General features: G+C 45.7%; 1 protein-coding gene across 1 annotated transcript in view; it reads left to right on the top strand.

Moving 5' to 3' along the window:
- Positions 1-16,610, top strand: part of Kiaa2012 (KIAA2012 ortholog) — a 97,824-nt gene that overhangs the window by 57,555 nt on the left and 23,659 nt on the right. The window contains exon 13 of the mRNA XM_026788872.1: positions 11,076-11,213. Within this exon, the coding sequence (XP_026644673.1) occupies positions 11,076-11,213 (138 nt within the window). The remainder of the gene's footprint in view (positions 1-11,075; positions 11,214-16,610) is intronic.

Here is a 16,610-nt window from a genome sequence, read left to right as displayed (position 1 = left end):
TCTTTCAAAACATCATACCCACTTTGACTGAATGTTTGGAAAGTGCAAATCAAAATCCTAAGTCAGTCATGACTGCATCTATGGTTGTTGCTTTTTCTGTTTTGTTCTCAGGCATCCATAAGAGAAAGATTTGAAAACAGTACACACAACAAAGCTAGCTAGAAATTAGGGTGCGTTAGGTTCAAACCTTACTTCATTCTCCTGGGGTTATTGTTTTCCTTTTTCATTCTTTCTTTCTATTATAAAGGAAAGGAAGATTATAAAGAGTTTGTTCAGGGGCTGGAGAGATGGCTCAGAGGTTAAGAGCATTGTCTGCTCTTCCAAAGGTCCTGAGTTCAATTCTCAGCAACCACATGGTGGCTCACAACCATCTGTAATGGGGTCTGGTGCCCTCTTCTGACCTGCAGACAGACACACAGACATAATATTGTATACATAATAAATAAATAAATATTTAAAAAATAATAAAAATAAAGAGTTTGTTCATGTTCGAGATGAACATGGTGACATGCTTTTGTAACCTCGGGATTCCTGGAGGCTGAAACAGGAGAATTTACTACTTCAGACCCAGACTGAGCATCTTGTCTGGGGGAAAAAAAAAAAACCCAAGGGGGAAAAAATAAGTAAATAAGTTTTTTCCTGTTTTTTTTTTTGTTTGTTTGTTTGTTTATTGAGAGGCTCTCACTATGCAGGCCATCAGGCTGGCCTCCCACTCACAAACATCCACCTGCCCCTGCCTCCAAAGTCCTGGGATTGGAGGTGTGTACCACTGTCCTTAGCTAAATAAGTAGTTTTTAAAGCTCACATTATATCCAGTAGTAGCTAAAATGACCCAGGAGTCACAACGCACAGCAAGCTAAAAAGCACCCTAGTTTTTTGTTGTTGTTTTTCAAGACAGGGTTTCTCTGTGTAACCCTCATTGTTCTGGAACTCGCTCTGTAGACCAGGCGGGTCTTGAACCCAGAGATCCTCCTGCCTCTGTCTCCTGAGTGCTAAGGTTAAAGGCATGAGCCACCACTGCCCAGCTTGCACCATCATTTTTAAAAAACTCTTTCTTTAGCAAATTTAACATTAATCAGACTTGTATATATATGGTTGTTGAATAGGGCCCGTCGAATTTACCTTTAAAGGACCTCAACTCTTTTTTTGTTTTTTGGGCTTTTGTTGTTGTTGTTCTTTGGTTTTTCAAGATGGGGTTTCTCTGTGTAACCGTCCTGGCTGTTCTGGAACTCGCTTTGTAGACCAGGCTGGCCTCTAGCTCATTGAGATCCACCTGCCTCTGCCTCCCGAGTGCTGCGATTAAAGGTGTGTGCACCCCCGCCTGGCTAGACCTCAACTCATTTTCAACATTTTATCTGAGACTCAGAGTCAGAGAATTTGTCTCTTATTCTCAAGCTTGCTTCTCAAGTATGAACTTCTCTTGTTCACTCAGTCCTGACTCTGTCACTGGGACATGAGGGGCTCTCAGCTCTCGTTTGCAGAACTGTGAGGCCAGAGAGGTCGCCAGTAGAGAATCAAACCTGAGATTTCCCAAGAATAAACCGCACCCCTTTGTTAATAAAGCAGCCAGGCATAGTGATGCATGCCTTTAATCCCAGCACTAGTGAGGCAGAAGCAGGGGGATCTTTGTGAGTTCAAGGCCAGCCTGGTCTACATAGTGAGTTTCAGGACAGTCAGAGCTATGTCGAGAGAGCCTGCCTTCAGAAAAAGACAACAAAAAATAAATATAAAATAAGGCAAGCCTCACCTGTCTTACCCTTAGTCAATTTCCTTTGTTCAAACCAACTTCAGCTCAGAAAGAAAGGGCTAACACGCTGTTTCTTGGGCGTTTTGGTTTGGGGTTTTGCTGTTGTTGCTTTGGAGATCAGAACTTTGGCAATTTCCTAAAAGTTATGTCAAACTGGAACGACGTCCCTTTTCCTTACATCCTTTCTATTTTCACCTGTCCTAACTAGTTTAGGTTTTGGTGAGCTTACTGTAGCATAAATTCATATTTAATCTTAGAGTAAAAAAAAAATCCCCCAGTAGTGAGTAACTCTGCTGATGCAATAAGTCAGATCAGAACAAATTAATAAATCCAGGTTTAATCTGAGCAAAATATTCCCAGGTGGTCCCAAGAAAGAGAAGATACGAGGGGAAACCACGAAGGGAATCTATGGGCCAGATCTTAAATACCCTTCAAAGGTAGAGCCTCTGCAAGGCGGGCTTTCTTCGGGCAGGGTCTGGAGAGGGCAGCTCCAGGGAAGATCCCCAATATTACTGTCGTAAGTGTATCATTTTGGGGTTTCAAAAGGTGGCCTGTCATTCTGACTATGACAGGGTTTGGGTCGAATAAGCCTGTGTACAGCCCTCACCTGTTTCACAAGGGATGTTTGAAGCTCCTATCAGCCTTTCTCCTTCTGGACAATAAACCCATAGATGCACCTGTAGATACACTGTGTTGTACAATGTAGACAGATTTTTCTTTGGGCCACCAGCTCACAAAAAAAATAATAATAATAATTCAGAGGCTTATTAATTATGAAGCTTGACCTATAGTTCAAACTTGTCCACTAGCTCTTATAACTTAAATTAATGCGTTTATATTTATCTGTTTTGTCTCTTGGCCTTTTACCTCTCTTTCCTCTGTACCTCCTGTTTCCTGTTCTTGTCTTCTAGCATCCCCTGCCTAGATTCATCTCCTCTCCTTCTCTCTCTTTCTCCCCGGAAGTCCCGCCTACCGTCTCCTGCCTAGCTATTGGACATTCAGCTCCTCATTAAACCAATCAGAAGGTGCCTTGACAAAGACACATCTTCACAGTGTACAAAAAGATTATTCCCACCACAATACAAAGGTTTAAAGGTAACCTTTTCAACCGTCCAGCTAAGCCATACCATACCTTGTCTTCCATTTAACTTTTTGGCTAAGCTTCCAAGCTTTAAAGCCAGATTTTTTTTTTCTTTTGTCACCTAATTCTTCTTAGTATTCTGGTGTCTAACATGAAAGAAAGCCACCGGAAGAAACTGACAAACAAAATACCTCATTGGCATGGAAAATTCTGTGTCACGGAAAACTCACAGTCCATAGAAATACATAATTCATGGGAAAAGCCCACAGTCCTTGGAGGATGATACTGAGGTGGTCATGTTTTACCACTACGGTATGGATAACGAGGTTGAGTTGGCATTCTCCCTCACCTCCTGCAGGCTTCAGCGCCGCTGAATGCTGGTGGCCGTTTGGACTTGGTTTTTCTGCTCCCTGGAAAAGCTCTAGTCATGTGCTCATTTGGAGATGTCACTTGGCACTCTCCTTAGAGATCCTTGTGAGGGTGTGAGATGAGTTCCAGCATCGATGCCAACAATCAACTTTCTTTATTTCCTCTTAGAGGCAACTGTTCTGGGCCCTTTCCTGCAAACATGCTCCCCTTCCCCCTCCCTCTGCCCTCCCCACTGCCTCCTCTCATTTTTATAAATATCTCCCTGGTGGTGAAACTGGATTCAAAGGATTTCTGAAGACCTAGAGCAAACTTCCTTTCTGGCCCAAATCTGTCCATTCCCAAACTCCCTAGACAATTCAAGAACGAGTTCCTAGAAGGGTTTATTTTTTTATTACAAAACTAAAGTTTTATATGTTGGATTTATGTGGCTATCATTATTCCAATAAGTCTGCATGTACTGATGTCTTGGTTGCTGGTGACATAGTGACATACAACACCTGTCTAGTTAAGATCTCCTTCTGTTTTCTTTTTATCGTGGACAATTTCAAACGCATGTAAAAGTAAAGGGAACAATACAGCGAATCCCCACAAATATGAACAATTTTCTCCCCATTATCTTTAGAGAGTCTTTCTGAATAGTAGGTAATAGCAGCTGATGGTTTGGGTGTTTTATACAAAGGACTTGGGATTATCTTTCCCAACTTTTATAACAGCTCAATTGTAGGTATAGTTATGGCCTCCATTTTACACATGAGAATGTCAGGACCACCAGGGCCACCGTCACCTATGACCTGCACCTCCAACGAGGTCTAGCTGAAGATTGGGGATCCCATAAAAGCACATTTAGCTCCCATCTTCTTGCTTCCTGGCTCTGTGGCTTGAAGCAGGTTACTTAACCGGAGACTCAGTCTCCTTCTGTGTAAGGGAGAGCATTTCCCCCATGGCATCCTGGCAAGAAGTAAGGGAAGCAGCTTGCACAAGGGGCTTGCACAATGCCAGACACAGGAGGCGGCTCAGTGAAGAATCCCTACAGCTCTCTTATTCTCGCTGTTATCAGACAGGACCTGGAGCTTATGTGGGGAGGAGGGAAGCAGAGAATTGGGGGGCTTGGAACACAGTGGGCTCCCCACCCCACAGCTAATGGTGCTAGGGAAAATTAGAGGTTAGGGGACAAAAAGGCCCAGGGGAGGAGAGGAGGCAGGGGAGAAAAGAGGACATTTTTTATTTTCTTCCTCCAACCCTCTCCTGTCCCAGCATCACTGGGGCTAGTTCAACTTCACAGTCTTTCTAAATTATGGGGTTGACAAGCTTTTATGACCCAATCTAGGAATCTAAGCACCACGACCAACTTGTTTCTCTAGTGACAGATTTAAAATGACCCTTTTATAGAGGAATCAAGTTGAGGTTCCCTGGCTGTTGATTGTCAGACTGGAAAAGTCATACCAACAAAACAGAGTCGGGGGTGGAAGCCCTAATTAGGAAGAAATTTGGGGGAGGAGCCGTTTCTACCCCTCACCCCCCATCTTCCCATCTCCTGTCAAAGGCAGGTGTATCACCCAAGCCCAGAGGAGGTTCCATCTTAAGCCCAGCTCTGCACCCCCTCACGGAAAACACTGGGCTCCAACCTCCCTAGGGGTTGAGCAGATTTCTCTTTTGGCTCAAAAGTTTTCTCCTCCAGCTCCAGCTAAGCTAGATAAACAGCGATTGTGTTGTGTCAACAAAGCACTTAATTAAATTGAGGACAATATCAATTAGAATTCCTGGATAAGATTTATTTCCAGATAATAGGAGCCCTGGAGCAAAAGTGCCCTGTGTTTTCGTGACTCAAAACTCTCCTTGAGAACAATGAAGTGAGCACTTTTTTGTAGGTAGAGAAACTGAGGCCCAGAAAGCTCGGTGACTCAACAGAAATCACCAAACTAGCCCTCACCCAGAGGAGGACCAGAATTGCTGGATTTCTTTTCTGAGAACAGGACTTGGGGGCTAATGGGCTAATTTGATAAACACTGAGGAGAATGTCAACAACTTTTATGAACTTGAGATAGGAAAAAGTAGATGAAGGACTTGAGGTATAGCTCCATTGGCAGAGCTCCGTTGGCAGAGCTCTTGCTTGCCTGGTGTGCTTGGAAGCCTGGGTTCCGTCTTTACCACTACAGGACCAGATGTGGTGGCACCCAACTGTAATTCTGGCTCAGGAAACAGAGGATCGGTTCAAGTTCATCCTCAGCTGTGAAGGGTATTCAAAGACAGCCTGAGATACAGGAGACCCCATCTCAAAAACAAAAGGAGGGGAGAGAGACCAACATTCTTAATGGGAGGAGAACAAGGAAACCCCTTGATGCCTAAAAGTCAAACTGTCTCCACCATGCCCACTGCTCCTAAAAAGACCCGCTCAGCACATGTAGCCCACACTTCCCGGCAAACGTAAAAGGCTGTGGCACCTCAGGTGGCAGAGTTGGATGAAACCACGGAACCAGTGAGGAAGCTGAGCACATTGGCGGTGGGTGGAAACACGATGTGGGATGCAGGCCCTTTGTCCCCTAGGAGGCTGGGTAAGAGCTTCCAGGTCAGCTATTCTCAACCTGTGGGTCCTGACCCCTTTGGGGAGTCAAGCGACCTTTTCACAGGGGTCAACTAAGGTGACTGGGAAACAGAGTTGCTTACATTTATACATTGTTTACGATAGATACATTGTTACAATTCATAACAGTAGCAAATTTACAGTTATGAAATAGCAACGAAAATAATGTTATGGTTGGGGGTCGCCACCACATGAGGAACTGGGTCAAAGAGTTGCACTCAACATTAGGAATGTTGAGAACCACTGTTCCTGGTCTTTTGTGGCTCTCTGTGCACTAGAACGCACCTTCTCTGCCAGGCAGGGGAGACCTGAACACATAAAAGGTCTGAGCTCAAGGATGGCTGGGTAGGAGACAGGTAGCAGTGTCTGCAGTGACTCCGGCCCTCAGAAAGCACCCTTTTGGAGAAGCAAGGTCACCAGGAGCCCCCAGAGTTCCATGTGCAACCCAACCCCACCCCTGTTCCCAATCCTACTGCATTTTAGTGCCCTAGGCAGCCAAAGGAAGAAATAACTACATGGCAAAACTCGGAACTTGTGAAGCTCCCCTTCCAGAAGCTTCCATTTTCAGGATTTGGTTGTGGGGAGGGGGAGTTCAAATCCCAGCCCTCCTTCTCTTCTGTACCTAGAGACTAAGTTTCTCATATCTCCCTTCCCCACCAGGGTTCAAAGCTCCCAAGAATAGAGGAGTAAGGCCATGGAGGGGGTCTGGTGCTCAAGACTCTTCCTTTAGTTTGCTCACAGGAGGGGACAAATGCCCTGTGTGCACAGAGGTTTGATGTAACAGCTTCAAGGACATCACAGGGGTTTCAACAAAGGCATCTCCAGGGCTCTGCTCCCTCCTCCCGAGCATTAAGATAATGGTGGGGTGTGTTCAAATCTTGGCTACCCAGGCCCTCTCTCCCTCCTCCTGTTTCCTTCCCCACAGCTCAGCTTGCCCACAGGTTCCCAGAGACTTTTGGCAGCTGGGTCTCAGGCAGAGGGAAGGTGTGAGCTGCGTGGGAGGTGAGGCGGTTAGACGGCCAGAGTGTTGCAGCCTACTTAATGAGGGACAGGAGCTCCTGTTGGAGCCATTAAGCGGCAGCTACAAAGGTGGGGAACCCCAATTAGAAAGGAGTGGGAGACATCAGGAGGAGGCCCCGCGGGACACCTACGGGACAGATCCTTGTCTTGGATGACTCTGCGGGACTCCTGGGTGGAGATGTAGGCGGTCAGGTTCCGAGTCTCATTTTAAAGCGAGCTATCCCAAGGTCTGTCTGTGGAGGAGCGCATGAGGTTTTAAAAAATCTCAAGGGAGGAGGGGAAATGACTAGGGGCCCATTCTCCTTGAGTCTATGGTTCAGATGTTACAATCCAAAAGTACGAAAGGAAATGATAAGCCATTTACTTAATTTTAACAGGCATCCCCTTTCAGTCTGGCTCATGTATGTTCCTACGGGTTTCAGTATGCAGCCAATCTCTCCCTTCTGTTGATGGCTCAACTGAAATCGCATTATGTTTACAGCAAGATAATAACCCCGGATTTTCCGTGACTCGCTCCGTCAGAGCATAAGATTAGCTCTTGAATTCATTAACAGCCCTCTCCTTTTAAATGTCAGATAACTGTTTAAATGCCAAGCACTTTGCGTAATGCCTTCTGTGCAATTCAAATGAGCTTTATCACGTTAACTCACTCATCTTTAGTGTTTCGTTTACTGAAGAGAAAGGCTTCCAGGTGGTTTTAGCAGAACCTAAAAATAGTAAAATATTTAGAGTAGACATAGGGAAGGGGGCTGGACGAATTTCGATTTTTCTCTGAAATAGGTCACCTTTCCATCCCTTTTAAACCATTGCCACCAAACTGTGCACGTGATAAAACAGCTTCAGGCCTCTGCTTCCTTCCAGCCTGCACCCTTACCCCCTTTCCCTGCCTTCCAGTTACCCCTGGGTTTTCTTCTCTTTGCCCTTTAAAAGACCTTGACCTTGGGTTACTCTTTTGGCTGCTGTCTCAGTTCTCAGCACACCCCAGAGCTGCGTGGGTCAGTTTTGATTGCTCCACCCTACAGACACAGAGAGGAGCTCGCAAGGTCAGGATGGGGCCTAGAAATCAAGAACTCTACTTTCCTTTCCTTTTCTTCTTCTTTTTTTTTAAAGATTTATTTATTATGTATACAACATTCTGCCTCCATGTATGCTGACACACCAGAAGAGAGTGCCAGATCTCATTACAGATGGTTGTGACCCACCGTGTGGTTGCTGGGAATTGAACTCACCACGACCTGTGGAAGAATAGGCAGTCCTCTTAACCACAGAGCCATCTCTCCAGCCCTCTTCTTCTTTTTTTTAAAAATATATACTATATATATAGTGTTCTGTCTGCACGTATGCCTGCAGGCCAGAAGAAGGCACCAGATCTCATTATAGATGGTTGTGAGCCACCATGTGGCTGCTGGGAATTGAACTCGGGACCTCTGGAAGAGCAGTCAGTGCTCTTACCCTCTGAGCCATCTCTCCAGCCCTCTACTTTCCTTGAGTTGGACCTCCAAAATCATCAGACCACAGAGATACCTACAGAGGTTCCCCCCTGACTGCCCCGAGGCATATCACCAACCGTCCTCATCAGTTCCCAGTCTACCACTATTACCACGTCTTCATAGATGAGTCACCATTGAAAATCACCCGCTGACCCATGCTAGCTTGTCTGGCACATGGTAGCCACAATAAATACCTGTTTAATGAACAGACAAACCACCCAAGCACAGGCCCTGCTTTTCTGCTTCTAACTCTCTGACATCTTTTTCTTCTTACCTCTTTACCTGTTTGATCATCTTGGCTCCCATCTCCCGGTCTCTCTTTTGCTCTCATCCATTTGTAGAACTGCTTGACCACCATTGTCATCATCAATGATGATGATGATGATGATGATGATGATGATGATGATGATGATGACGACGACGACGACGATGATGATGATAATCAGTACTTCTCTTAAAGCATTTCATCAAGCTACAACTGATAGCTCCTAAATGAAAGGGAGATGAGCAGAATGGCCAAGAGAATTGTTAAGAGGAAAAGACAAGTCCAGGGTATAGACTTCAACAAGTCAAATTGAACTCCACACAGGAGTTGAAGTAATTCCAGCCATTGGACCAGGTCTTGGCCTCCAGCCCAACTCAGAATAGATGATGAAGAGATTTCTCTCAGATTATGTCGCCTGCTTTCTGTCATCCATCCAGTGATTCCCAACGTGTGGGAAGTTCCTTTACACTGTGCGAATATTTGTTGCTGTGATTGATTTAATAAAGAAGCTGACTGGCCAATGGCTGGACAGGATAAGGCTAGGTGGAAGAGTCAACCTGAGGATGAGGGCTATGAGGCTGGACAGCTTGGGTCCTGTCAGATTCCAGCTTGAACCAAAAACTTACATTGGAACTGGAAGAGGGGAGAGGAAATTTCTGCCTGAAAAGCTAAGCAGGCAGAGATTAGGGTTGAGGCTGAAATGACCAAAAAAAAATGTATTTTTCTAGAGAAACCTTTATCTTTAGACACGTCTCAAAACAAAGGGGGTGGATGTGGTTGTTCATTGGAATGACGGCCACTTGTGGGGACCCACCAACTACTAATTCCTCATGAATGCTTTCAAGTAATTTATGGCTGCCTGGAGAGACAGCTATCTGAAAGTTAGTCTCCTAGAAAATATGGAACTGATCAAATTCCCACCCAGGGTGATCTCATAGCACATTAATGTATGTGACTCCAGCAAATCAGCACCAACAGAATCAATAACTTTTCTCTTTGCAAATGAGGGACCAGTGGCACTTGGAGGTCAGGCCTGTGGAGGTCAAGGCACACTTCCTGTAAAGGTGCGTCTTGTGCCCTCCCTGTCTGACGGGAGCTGAGTTACCTCTGCTGCTCTTCCATCTCTTACTCTGCAGCTCAACAAGTGTGATCAACCATGTTTACATCCGCAGTCTCTGAGCCAGGCATTGCTAGAACCGGGAAACAAGGCAGCTATGGCTCCCGCCTCAAGGAGCTCACGGTCAGCTAGTGCAGACTAGACTGCATGACCTCCACCGTCATCGCAGATCATGATTAGGAGTGCCTGATCCTCTGGGAGGCCAAGGGAACACAGAGGATGATGGAGGATCAGAAGGGCAGTGGGTGTTTCCAGGAAAGTGACAGCCCAGCGCCTTGGCCTCTCCTTAATGTCCTTCTGCTGCTTTTTCTCCAGATCGGAAGTAGATCACATTCAAGCATGACTTCCTTCTTTGTTTCCTCTTCCTCTCAGTAGAGTTCAGTGTGCACCATTTCTCCCTACTCTGCTGGGCTTGAAACAGACACCCAATAAGTATTTGCTGAAGGACCGAAAGAGGCCAAAAAAAGACAGGGATCAGGCAAGAAGGGCCTCATAAATGTTTTAGGATGGTTGGCTGTCCTTCCATCCAAAAGCAATGATGATTGGACACAGATGAGAACCTGGTCATATCACTCCTGAGATCGCCCAGGTTTCAGTGGGAGGCAAGGGCTGAAAGGCAACTTCAGACCCAACTTCGAGTGCCCTGAAATGTGGCACCATTTGCTCATTTTGGTGACCACAGAGAGTGTGGCCCCAGAGATCATAGAGCCCCTGGGGCCTCCCAGTCTCCTGTCTCTGACCGTTCTTCCTTCCTGCTAGCGCACATTTGTTCAAATCACTCTTCCCAACACGTCAAACTCGGCTCAGTTTGCAAATAAAGATAGATATGATCTCGCGTGATCATATATATCTCAAGACAGATTTGATGACCTCTCTAGAAGGTATAGGGATTGGTTTTTTTTTTAATTGCATTTTTAAAAAAAAAATAGTCTATGGTAGCACTTTTGGAGGATAAAGCAAAAGAATCCTAAGTGTGAGCCTGCTTGGGCTGCACAGTGAGAGACTGTCACAAAAAAATAAAAAAGAAAGGAAGGAAAAAGGAGCCTCGTCTTGGACAACGATCTTACCTCTTCCAAACAACATCTAAATGGCTCTGGGCAAGTTGGTTTCCTGATTTGTGAAGTGGGGGACAGCGATTCCTGCCTCCCAGGGTCGCTGTGGGTAGTGAATGAAATAATCACCAACCAGAAAGGTCCCTTTTCCCACATCTCTGGATACTATTAACTAGTCAAATTGTTCTTGACATATATGTGTTCCCTATGTCATCAACAATAAAAGTAGGAATTACTATTAGTGTTGTCATGATGAAAAAAATGTTTTTTTTATAAATATTAGGGGGTTGGATCAGCTCTTGTTGCCCTGTGTATCATTCCTATGAAAGTCGGGCTTTCTGCTTCTCTCATAGGGAGCCCCACGGTCCTTGGAGGCAGCAGCTCAGAAGATGGGAGAGCCTCAAAGTTGTATAAATAAAGGGCTGATATGTTCAAACGAAAAAGAATTTTACACACGCAAGCTGCACATCGACATGACGCCGTTCCTGAAGGTGATCTCACACTGAGAAGACAAGGGGTTTATAGACGCAGACACAGGAATGCCAGTTAATACACTTCTGCATGCTACAAAAACAGCTCAGAAGTCCCTCTGTGTGCTCACTTTATCAGAAAGGACAGAAAACAGGCAGGTTGTAGCAGATGAAGGAAGAACAAATTAGGACCGTAATCCCAGCCAGCCATCAGGGACAAACCAGTTGGGTGTCTGGTTTAGGTAGTGGGGGGACAGTGGAACAGAGAGAAAAAGGGTCACTTTGAACTGCCTCATAAAACAGGTAAATAGGATTCATTTCATCTTGACGGTAGCAAACATAATTGCTACTGTTTGCCCCATAACTTGGTAGAACGACATTCCTGAAAGTGCTGATTCTTGAGTTAATTATTTCGGGGTTAGATGTGGATTCTCTCCTGGATATCAGCCCTTCTTTTCTGTTCTCTGAGGGCTCACTGATCTCCCAAGCTCAGCTTCTCTTCTGGTTAAGGGCACTGAGCACTCCTGAGGTGAGGATGCCATTGGTCCACCCTTTGCTATACTCTCCTCCCAGTCCAGCATGTAACACAGCCCCGGCCGACAGACGGTGCTCCGCGGGTACTTCATAAGCCAGCCCACCCTTTTCATCCTACAACCCTTTGGTGGAAGGCTTTTTCCCAACCCCATCTTTGGACCTCTTTAGAGTATGCTGAACTGAAAAATGGCCACAAAGTCAAAGAAACTGCCCAGGAACAGAGCCAAGATAGACATGGAGGGACTTCAGATCCTTCATCCTCTCCTAGAGGAAACCATCCTAGACCCTTGATAAGAAGAGTCTAGGAAAGACAGACACGGGAGAGGACAGAAACTTGAGAACTCATGATGACATGCTATCTAGTGTTGTGAGGACTGACAGGAACTGTGGATGTCCCAACCTCGGCTAAGCCAGAGTTCTCAGGCCATGCTTCTGTGGGCTTCACACTCTACAAAGTAGGACTTGGGCCGAGAGTCATGCAGATAGCTAATGATGCTCACGTGCTTGGGATCTTAAGAGTTGGGAAGTAGAGGCAGAAGGATCAGGAATTCAACCCCAGTTTCAGCTACACAGGGAATTTGAGGCTACCCTTGGCCGTAGGAGACCCCCTTTCCAAGCAAACCAAAAAACGCCTATAAGTTTACCCAACATCTATTTATCTCTGTGACTTTCCTGGGCTCTTCTAGTGGAGGCAAGATGGCTCCTGGCTTTTTCTCCTAGGGTCATTTCAGAACTGAAAGATACAACTTAGCTCACGTGTCCTAATGAAGCCACTGGTCCCGCCTGGATCCTTAGGGCAAGACCATGGAGAAAAGAATCATGTCTTACAAGACAGAACACTGGTTTCTGAACAGCAGAACAAAAGACGTTTGCTATAAGAATCAAAAAGAGAGAGAGAGAGAGAGAGAGAGAGAGAGAGAGAGAGAGAGAGAGATTGCCAGGCTGTTAGCTTATGTTGGTGAAATGGCCTCTTTCGTTCCTAGGAACAGTGTTGTCTTTGCCTTAAAGAAGTATGGCTGGTTCCTTCCAAAACAGTGGTTGAATCATCATTGTCACTGTTTGTTTGTTCTTTTGGATTAATATTTTGAGTGCCTACTCTGGGCTTGGCACCTTCTGAGTGTCTGGGGTATGTCCATGAACAGAATAGACTGTGGTGGGCTGGGGCTGTAGCTCAGTTGGAAAGGACTTTCTGAGCATGCTCCAAGGTTTCTAGGTTCCATCTCCAGCACAAGACGGAAAAACAAACAAACAAACAAACTGACCAAGATCCCTGCTCCATTCCAGGTTAGTGCAAGGGGGAAACACTAAGCAAAACAAAGGAGCAAAGATGAAGTGTGTCTAAGGTGAATTTAATATTATGCGTAATACTAATTATGTGTAATATGTCTAATGTGGCATTCCTTAGCATTGCTAAGGAAACAAAAAGAGAACATGTTTATGGAGCAACTGAGAAGCACAGAATTCTAAGGGGGGAATTTTGAAAGTCTGTTTGAAACACGTGCAGGATCTACCCATTCTGCACACTGACCCAGAAGGTCAGATATACTCTCTCTCAAGAAGACAGAAAGAATAGATAATAAGTTTTAACTCCACCGCTGATGCAAGCATTAGCTAATGGAACTCTCAAGCTAAAAGTGGAGGGAGCCAACCATGCCTGTAGTTAGAGCAGCTCACATCTGTCCTGGAGTCCCAGGCTTTGTTCACAGAGACAGGTGCATCCCACCACCCAGAGGATCACTGCCACCGCCTCTGTGGTCTCGCCAGGGTGGGTTTCTGTGAACGGAATGGGGTAACAGGGAAATAAGGCCTGGCTTAAGATGCTGTCCAAAGATGAAGCTGCTGCCCTATGAGGTAAGGTCTAGTCCCAAGCGTGCTTTGTTAACTTGGCAGGAATAGGTAGGGCAGAAGGTCTGCAAGCCAGTTTCAAGATGCAGTGAATGCATGAGGTTTAGATAATATTGCCAGGTAAAAATATTTAGGACAGCAAGTGTCGCCTTGCCAAGAGAAAAAGCAAGGCCAAGATGAAGCAGGACATAAGCAATAATAAGGTGTCAGGCCAGTAGTGGTTGGCAAACCCCAGGTCTTCTCTGATTCCAAGTGACCTTGCAACCCTTGGGAACACCGTTTCCTCTTTGCAAAATAGAGGTGATCACAAATAGTCCCCTCCACACCTGCTTCCCAGCAATGAGGTGAGAACCGCATAAAATAACAGTTTTGAAAACAGGTTCATGTCTGTAACAGACTCAGCCCAGGGGAGGAAGAAATAAACACTCGCTGGTCTCCGCTATGGCTGAGTCCTTGCTGAAACTTGTTTAAACTTCCCCACCCATCTCTCCAGTGAGAATTCAGATTCCCCTGCACTCAGGAGAAACCCAGGCTCACAGACAACCCATGGCATGGCCGACATAAAGGGAGCTAGGATGGAAAGCCACACAATGTTGACCGAGGTCTCTCTACGCGGCGTCTGTAAGGAATTTAATTCACGTCTTTGTTCTGGCCTCAGAGCCTTAGAAGGAGCAGGGATCTGTTTGGTTTTTGGGGTTGTTGTTGTTTGGTTTTTCAAGATGGGGTTTTCCTGTGTAGCCCTGGCTGTTCTGGAACTCACTCTGTATATCAGACTGGCGGGAACTCACCTGTCTCTGCCTCCCAAGTGCTGGGGTTAAAAGTGTGAGCCACTACTGCCCAGCATGTTTTCATTTCTTTCTTTCTTTTTTATTATGTACCCAAGGTTCGACCTGCATATATGTCTGCAGGCCAGAAGAGGGCACCAGATCTCATTACAGATGATTATGAGCCACCATGTGGTTGCTGGGAATTGAACCCAGGACCTGTGGAGGAGTAGCCAGTGCTCAAACCTCTGAAGCATCTCTCCAGGCCTCTTTCTTTTTTAAAATTTATTTTATGTATGTATTTGCCTGCATGTATGTCTGTGTGAGGGTGTCTGGTCCCCTGTAACTGAGGTAACAGACATATGTGAGCTGGCATGCAGGAGCTAGGAATTGAACCTGGGTCCTCTAAAGGAGCTAACAGTGTTTTCAACTAACCAGCCCCTCTTGCGCGCGCGCGCACACACACACACACACACACACACACACACCCATGAAATAAATGAAAAAATTAAAGAATTAATTGTTGCTTTGAGGTATCAATTGTCATGTGACACAGAATTTCCAAATCTATCTTCCAAGTTGAACATTTAGGGAAGTCTATGTAACGTCTACCATCTATTTTCAGTAAGGTGTTTTTTGTAGTATGGATTACCCTTGAACTACATAGCTGATGCCCTTGAATTTCTGATCCTCCTACCTCCACCTCTGAAGTGCCAGGACTTCAAGTGTTCATCACTGGGTCCAGCTCTCTGTGTATTACTTATTATTGCTGTCATCCCACTGACGGAGGGCCTGAGGGTCCATGACAAGGCATCTAGGCAACTGGAGACAGACATACAGAAGCTCCCCTTCTCCCTTCTGTATCCCCTTCCCAGCAAAACCCTGGCGAAGCCTGCTGTGCTTCTAGAGGCGCCGTGCCCAGATGGAGGGCCCCATTTGAGGGTGGAGGTGGAGGCTGGTGGAGGTTTTCCAAGGACAAATGAGAGCTTCAGACCACTTGACCAGAACCTGGCTCACCGGCAGTTGTAGAAACTGAGGCTTGGGAGTTAAGTAGTTCCCTGGTCTGGACTTGAGAGCAAGCTTTAGACTCCACCACCCGTGAGTCACTGGGAACTGCCTCATACAGAGTCCCAGAATTGCCTAGGAGTTTACAGTGTTCGTTGCTCTAATGGTTTCCACCCAGGCCTCGAACTCCACATGGCTGTCCTTGCCCATCCTAAACACAGTACTTTAAATTTAAAGCAATTTGCTTTAAAAAGAAAAAAAATCTTTCCATGCTCTCTCTGACTGTGCAGTCCCCACCTTCAAAGGTGTATTTCTTTTATTAGCAGAAAGGTATAACATTCGGATTTTCTAAAACTCCAAAACTGTCCCATGCATAGCACCAAATGTCGCCTGTGTCCGGTTTACATGGTTTGCCACTGCAGCCGCCAGGCTCGCTCACACACACACACACACACACACACACACGCACACACGCACACATGCCCCACGCTGTTCCTTCTGTTTGGAATTGCCCTGCCTTCCTGCTCCTGCAAGACTTTATACTCTGCCTACTGGTAAACAGACCCTACTGAGCCTAATTTAACTTCACCTCCCTTGAGGTCCTGGACCTGTCACAACATTTACACTCTGTCCCAGAACTGTGAGGTTTCTTGTCGTCTTGCTACAGGAAAGCAAGCTTTCTGCAAATAGATCTTTCAACCCTGTGTCCCCAGTGCTTCACGCAGTCCTTGGCACACGGCAGGTAAATGTCATTTGCGGAAGGAGCAGCGGACAAGAGAAAGGCTTAGGCAGGTTACAGGGCTGGGATTTGAATCTTCATCTGTTTTGCTCACTCAACAAGATGAGTGTCAATAACCCCAAAGTTGTGACATCTGAAATGCTCCCAAATCCGAAAATCTTTGAATAATGAAAGGAGGGCCACAAATGGAAAGTTCCGGGTCTGAGCTCATAGGATAGGTCACAAAGTAAATGCACTTTTAAAATGGCGTGTAAAGTTATCCTCAGGCTGTGTGCGTGAAATGTACCTGAAACATAAGTGAATTTTGTGTGTGCATTTGAGTTTCATTCCCGAATGATATCTCATCATTTATTTGTATATATTCCAAAATTCAAAACGTGTGTGTGTGTCTGTGTGTGTATGTGTATGTGTGTGCCTGTGTATGTGTGTGCCTGTGTATGTGTGTGTATGTGTCTATGTATGTGTGTGTGTCTGTGTGTGCCTGTGTATGTGTGTGTATGTGTCTATGTATGTGTGTGTGTCTGTGTGTGT

This window comes from Microtus ochrogaster, unplaced genomic scaffold (genome assembly GCF_000317375.1).
Source record: "Microtus ochrogaster isolate Prairie Vole_2 unplaced genomic scaffold, MicOch1.0 UNK8, whole genome shotgun sequence".
NCBI lineage: Eukaryota > Metazoa > Chordata > Mammalia > Rodentia > Cricetidae > Microtus > Microtus ochrogaster.
Note: the sequence above shows the minus strand (reverse complement) of the source record. Positions and strands in the feature narration are given on the sequence as shown.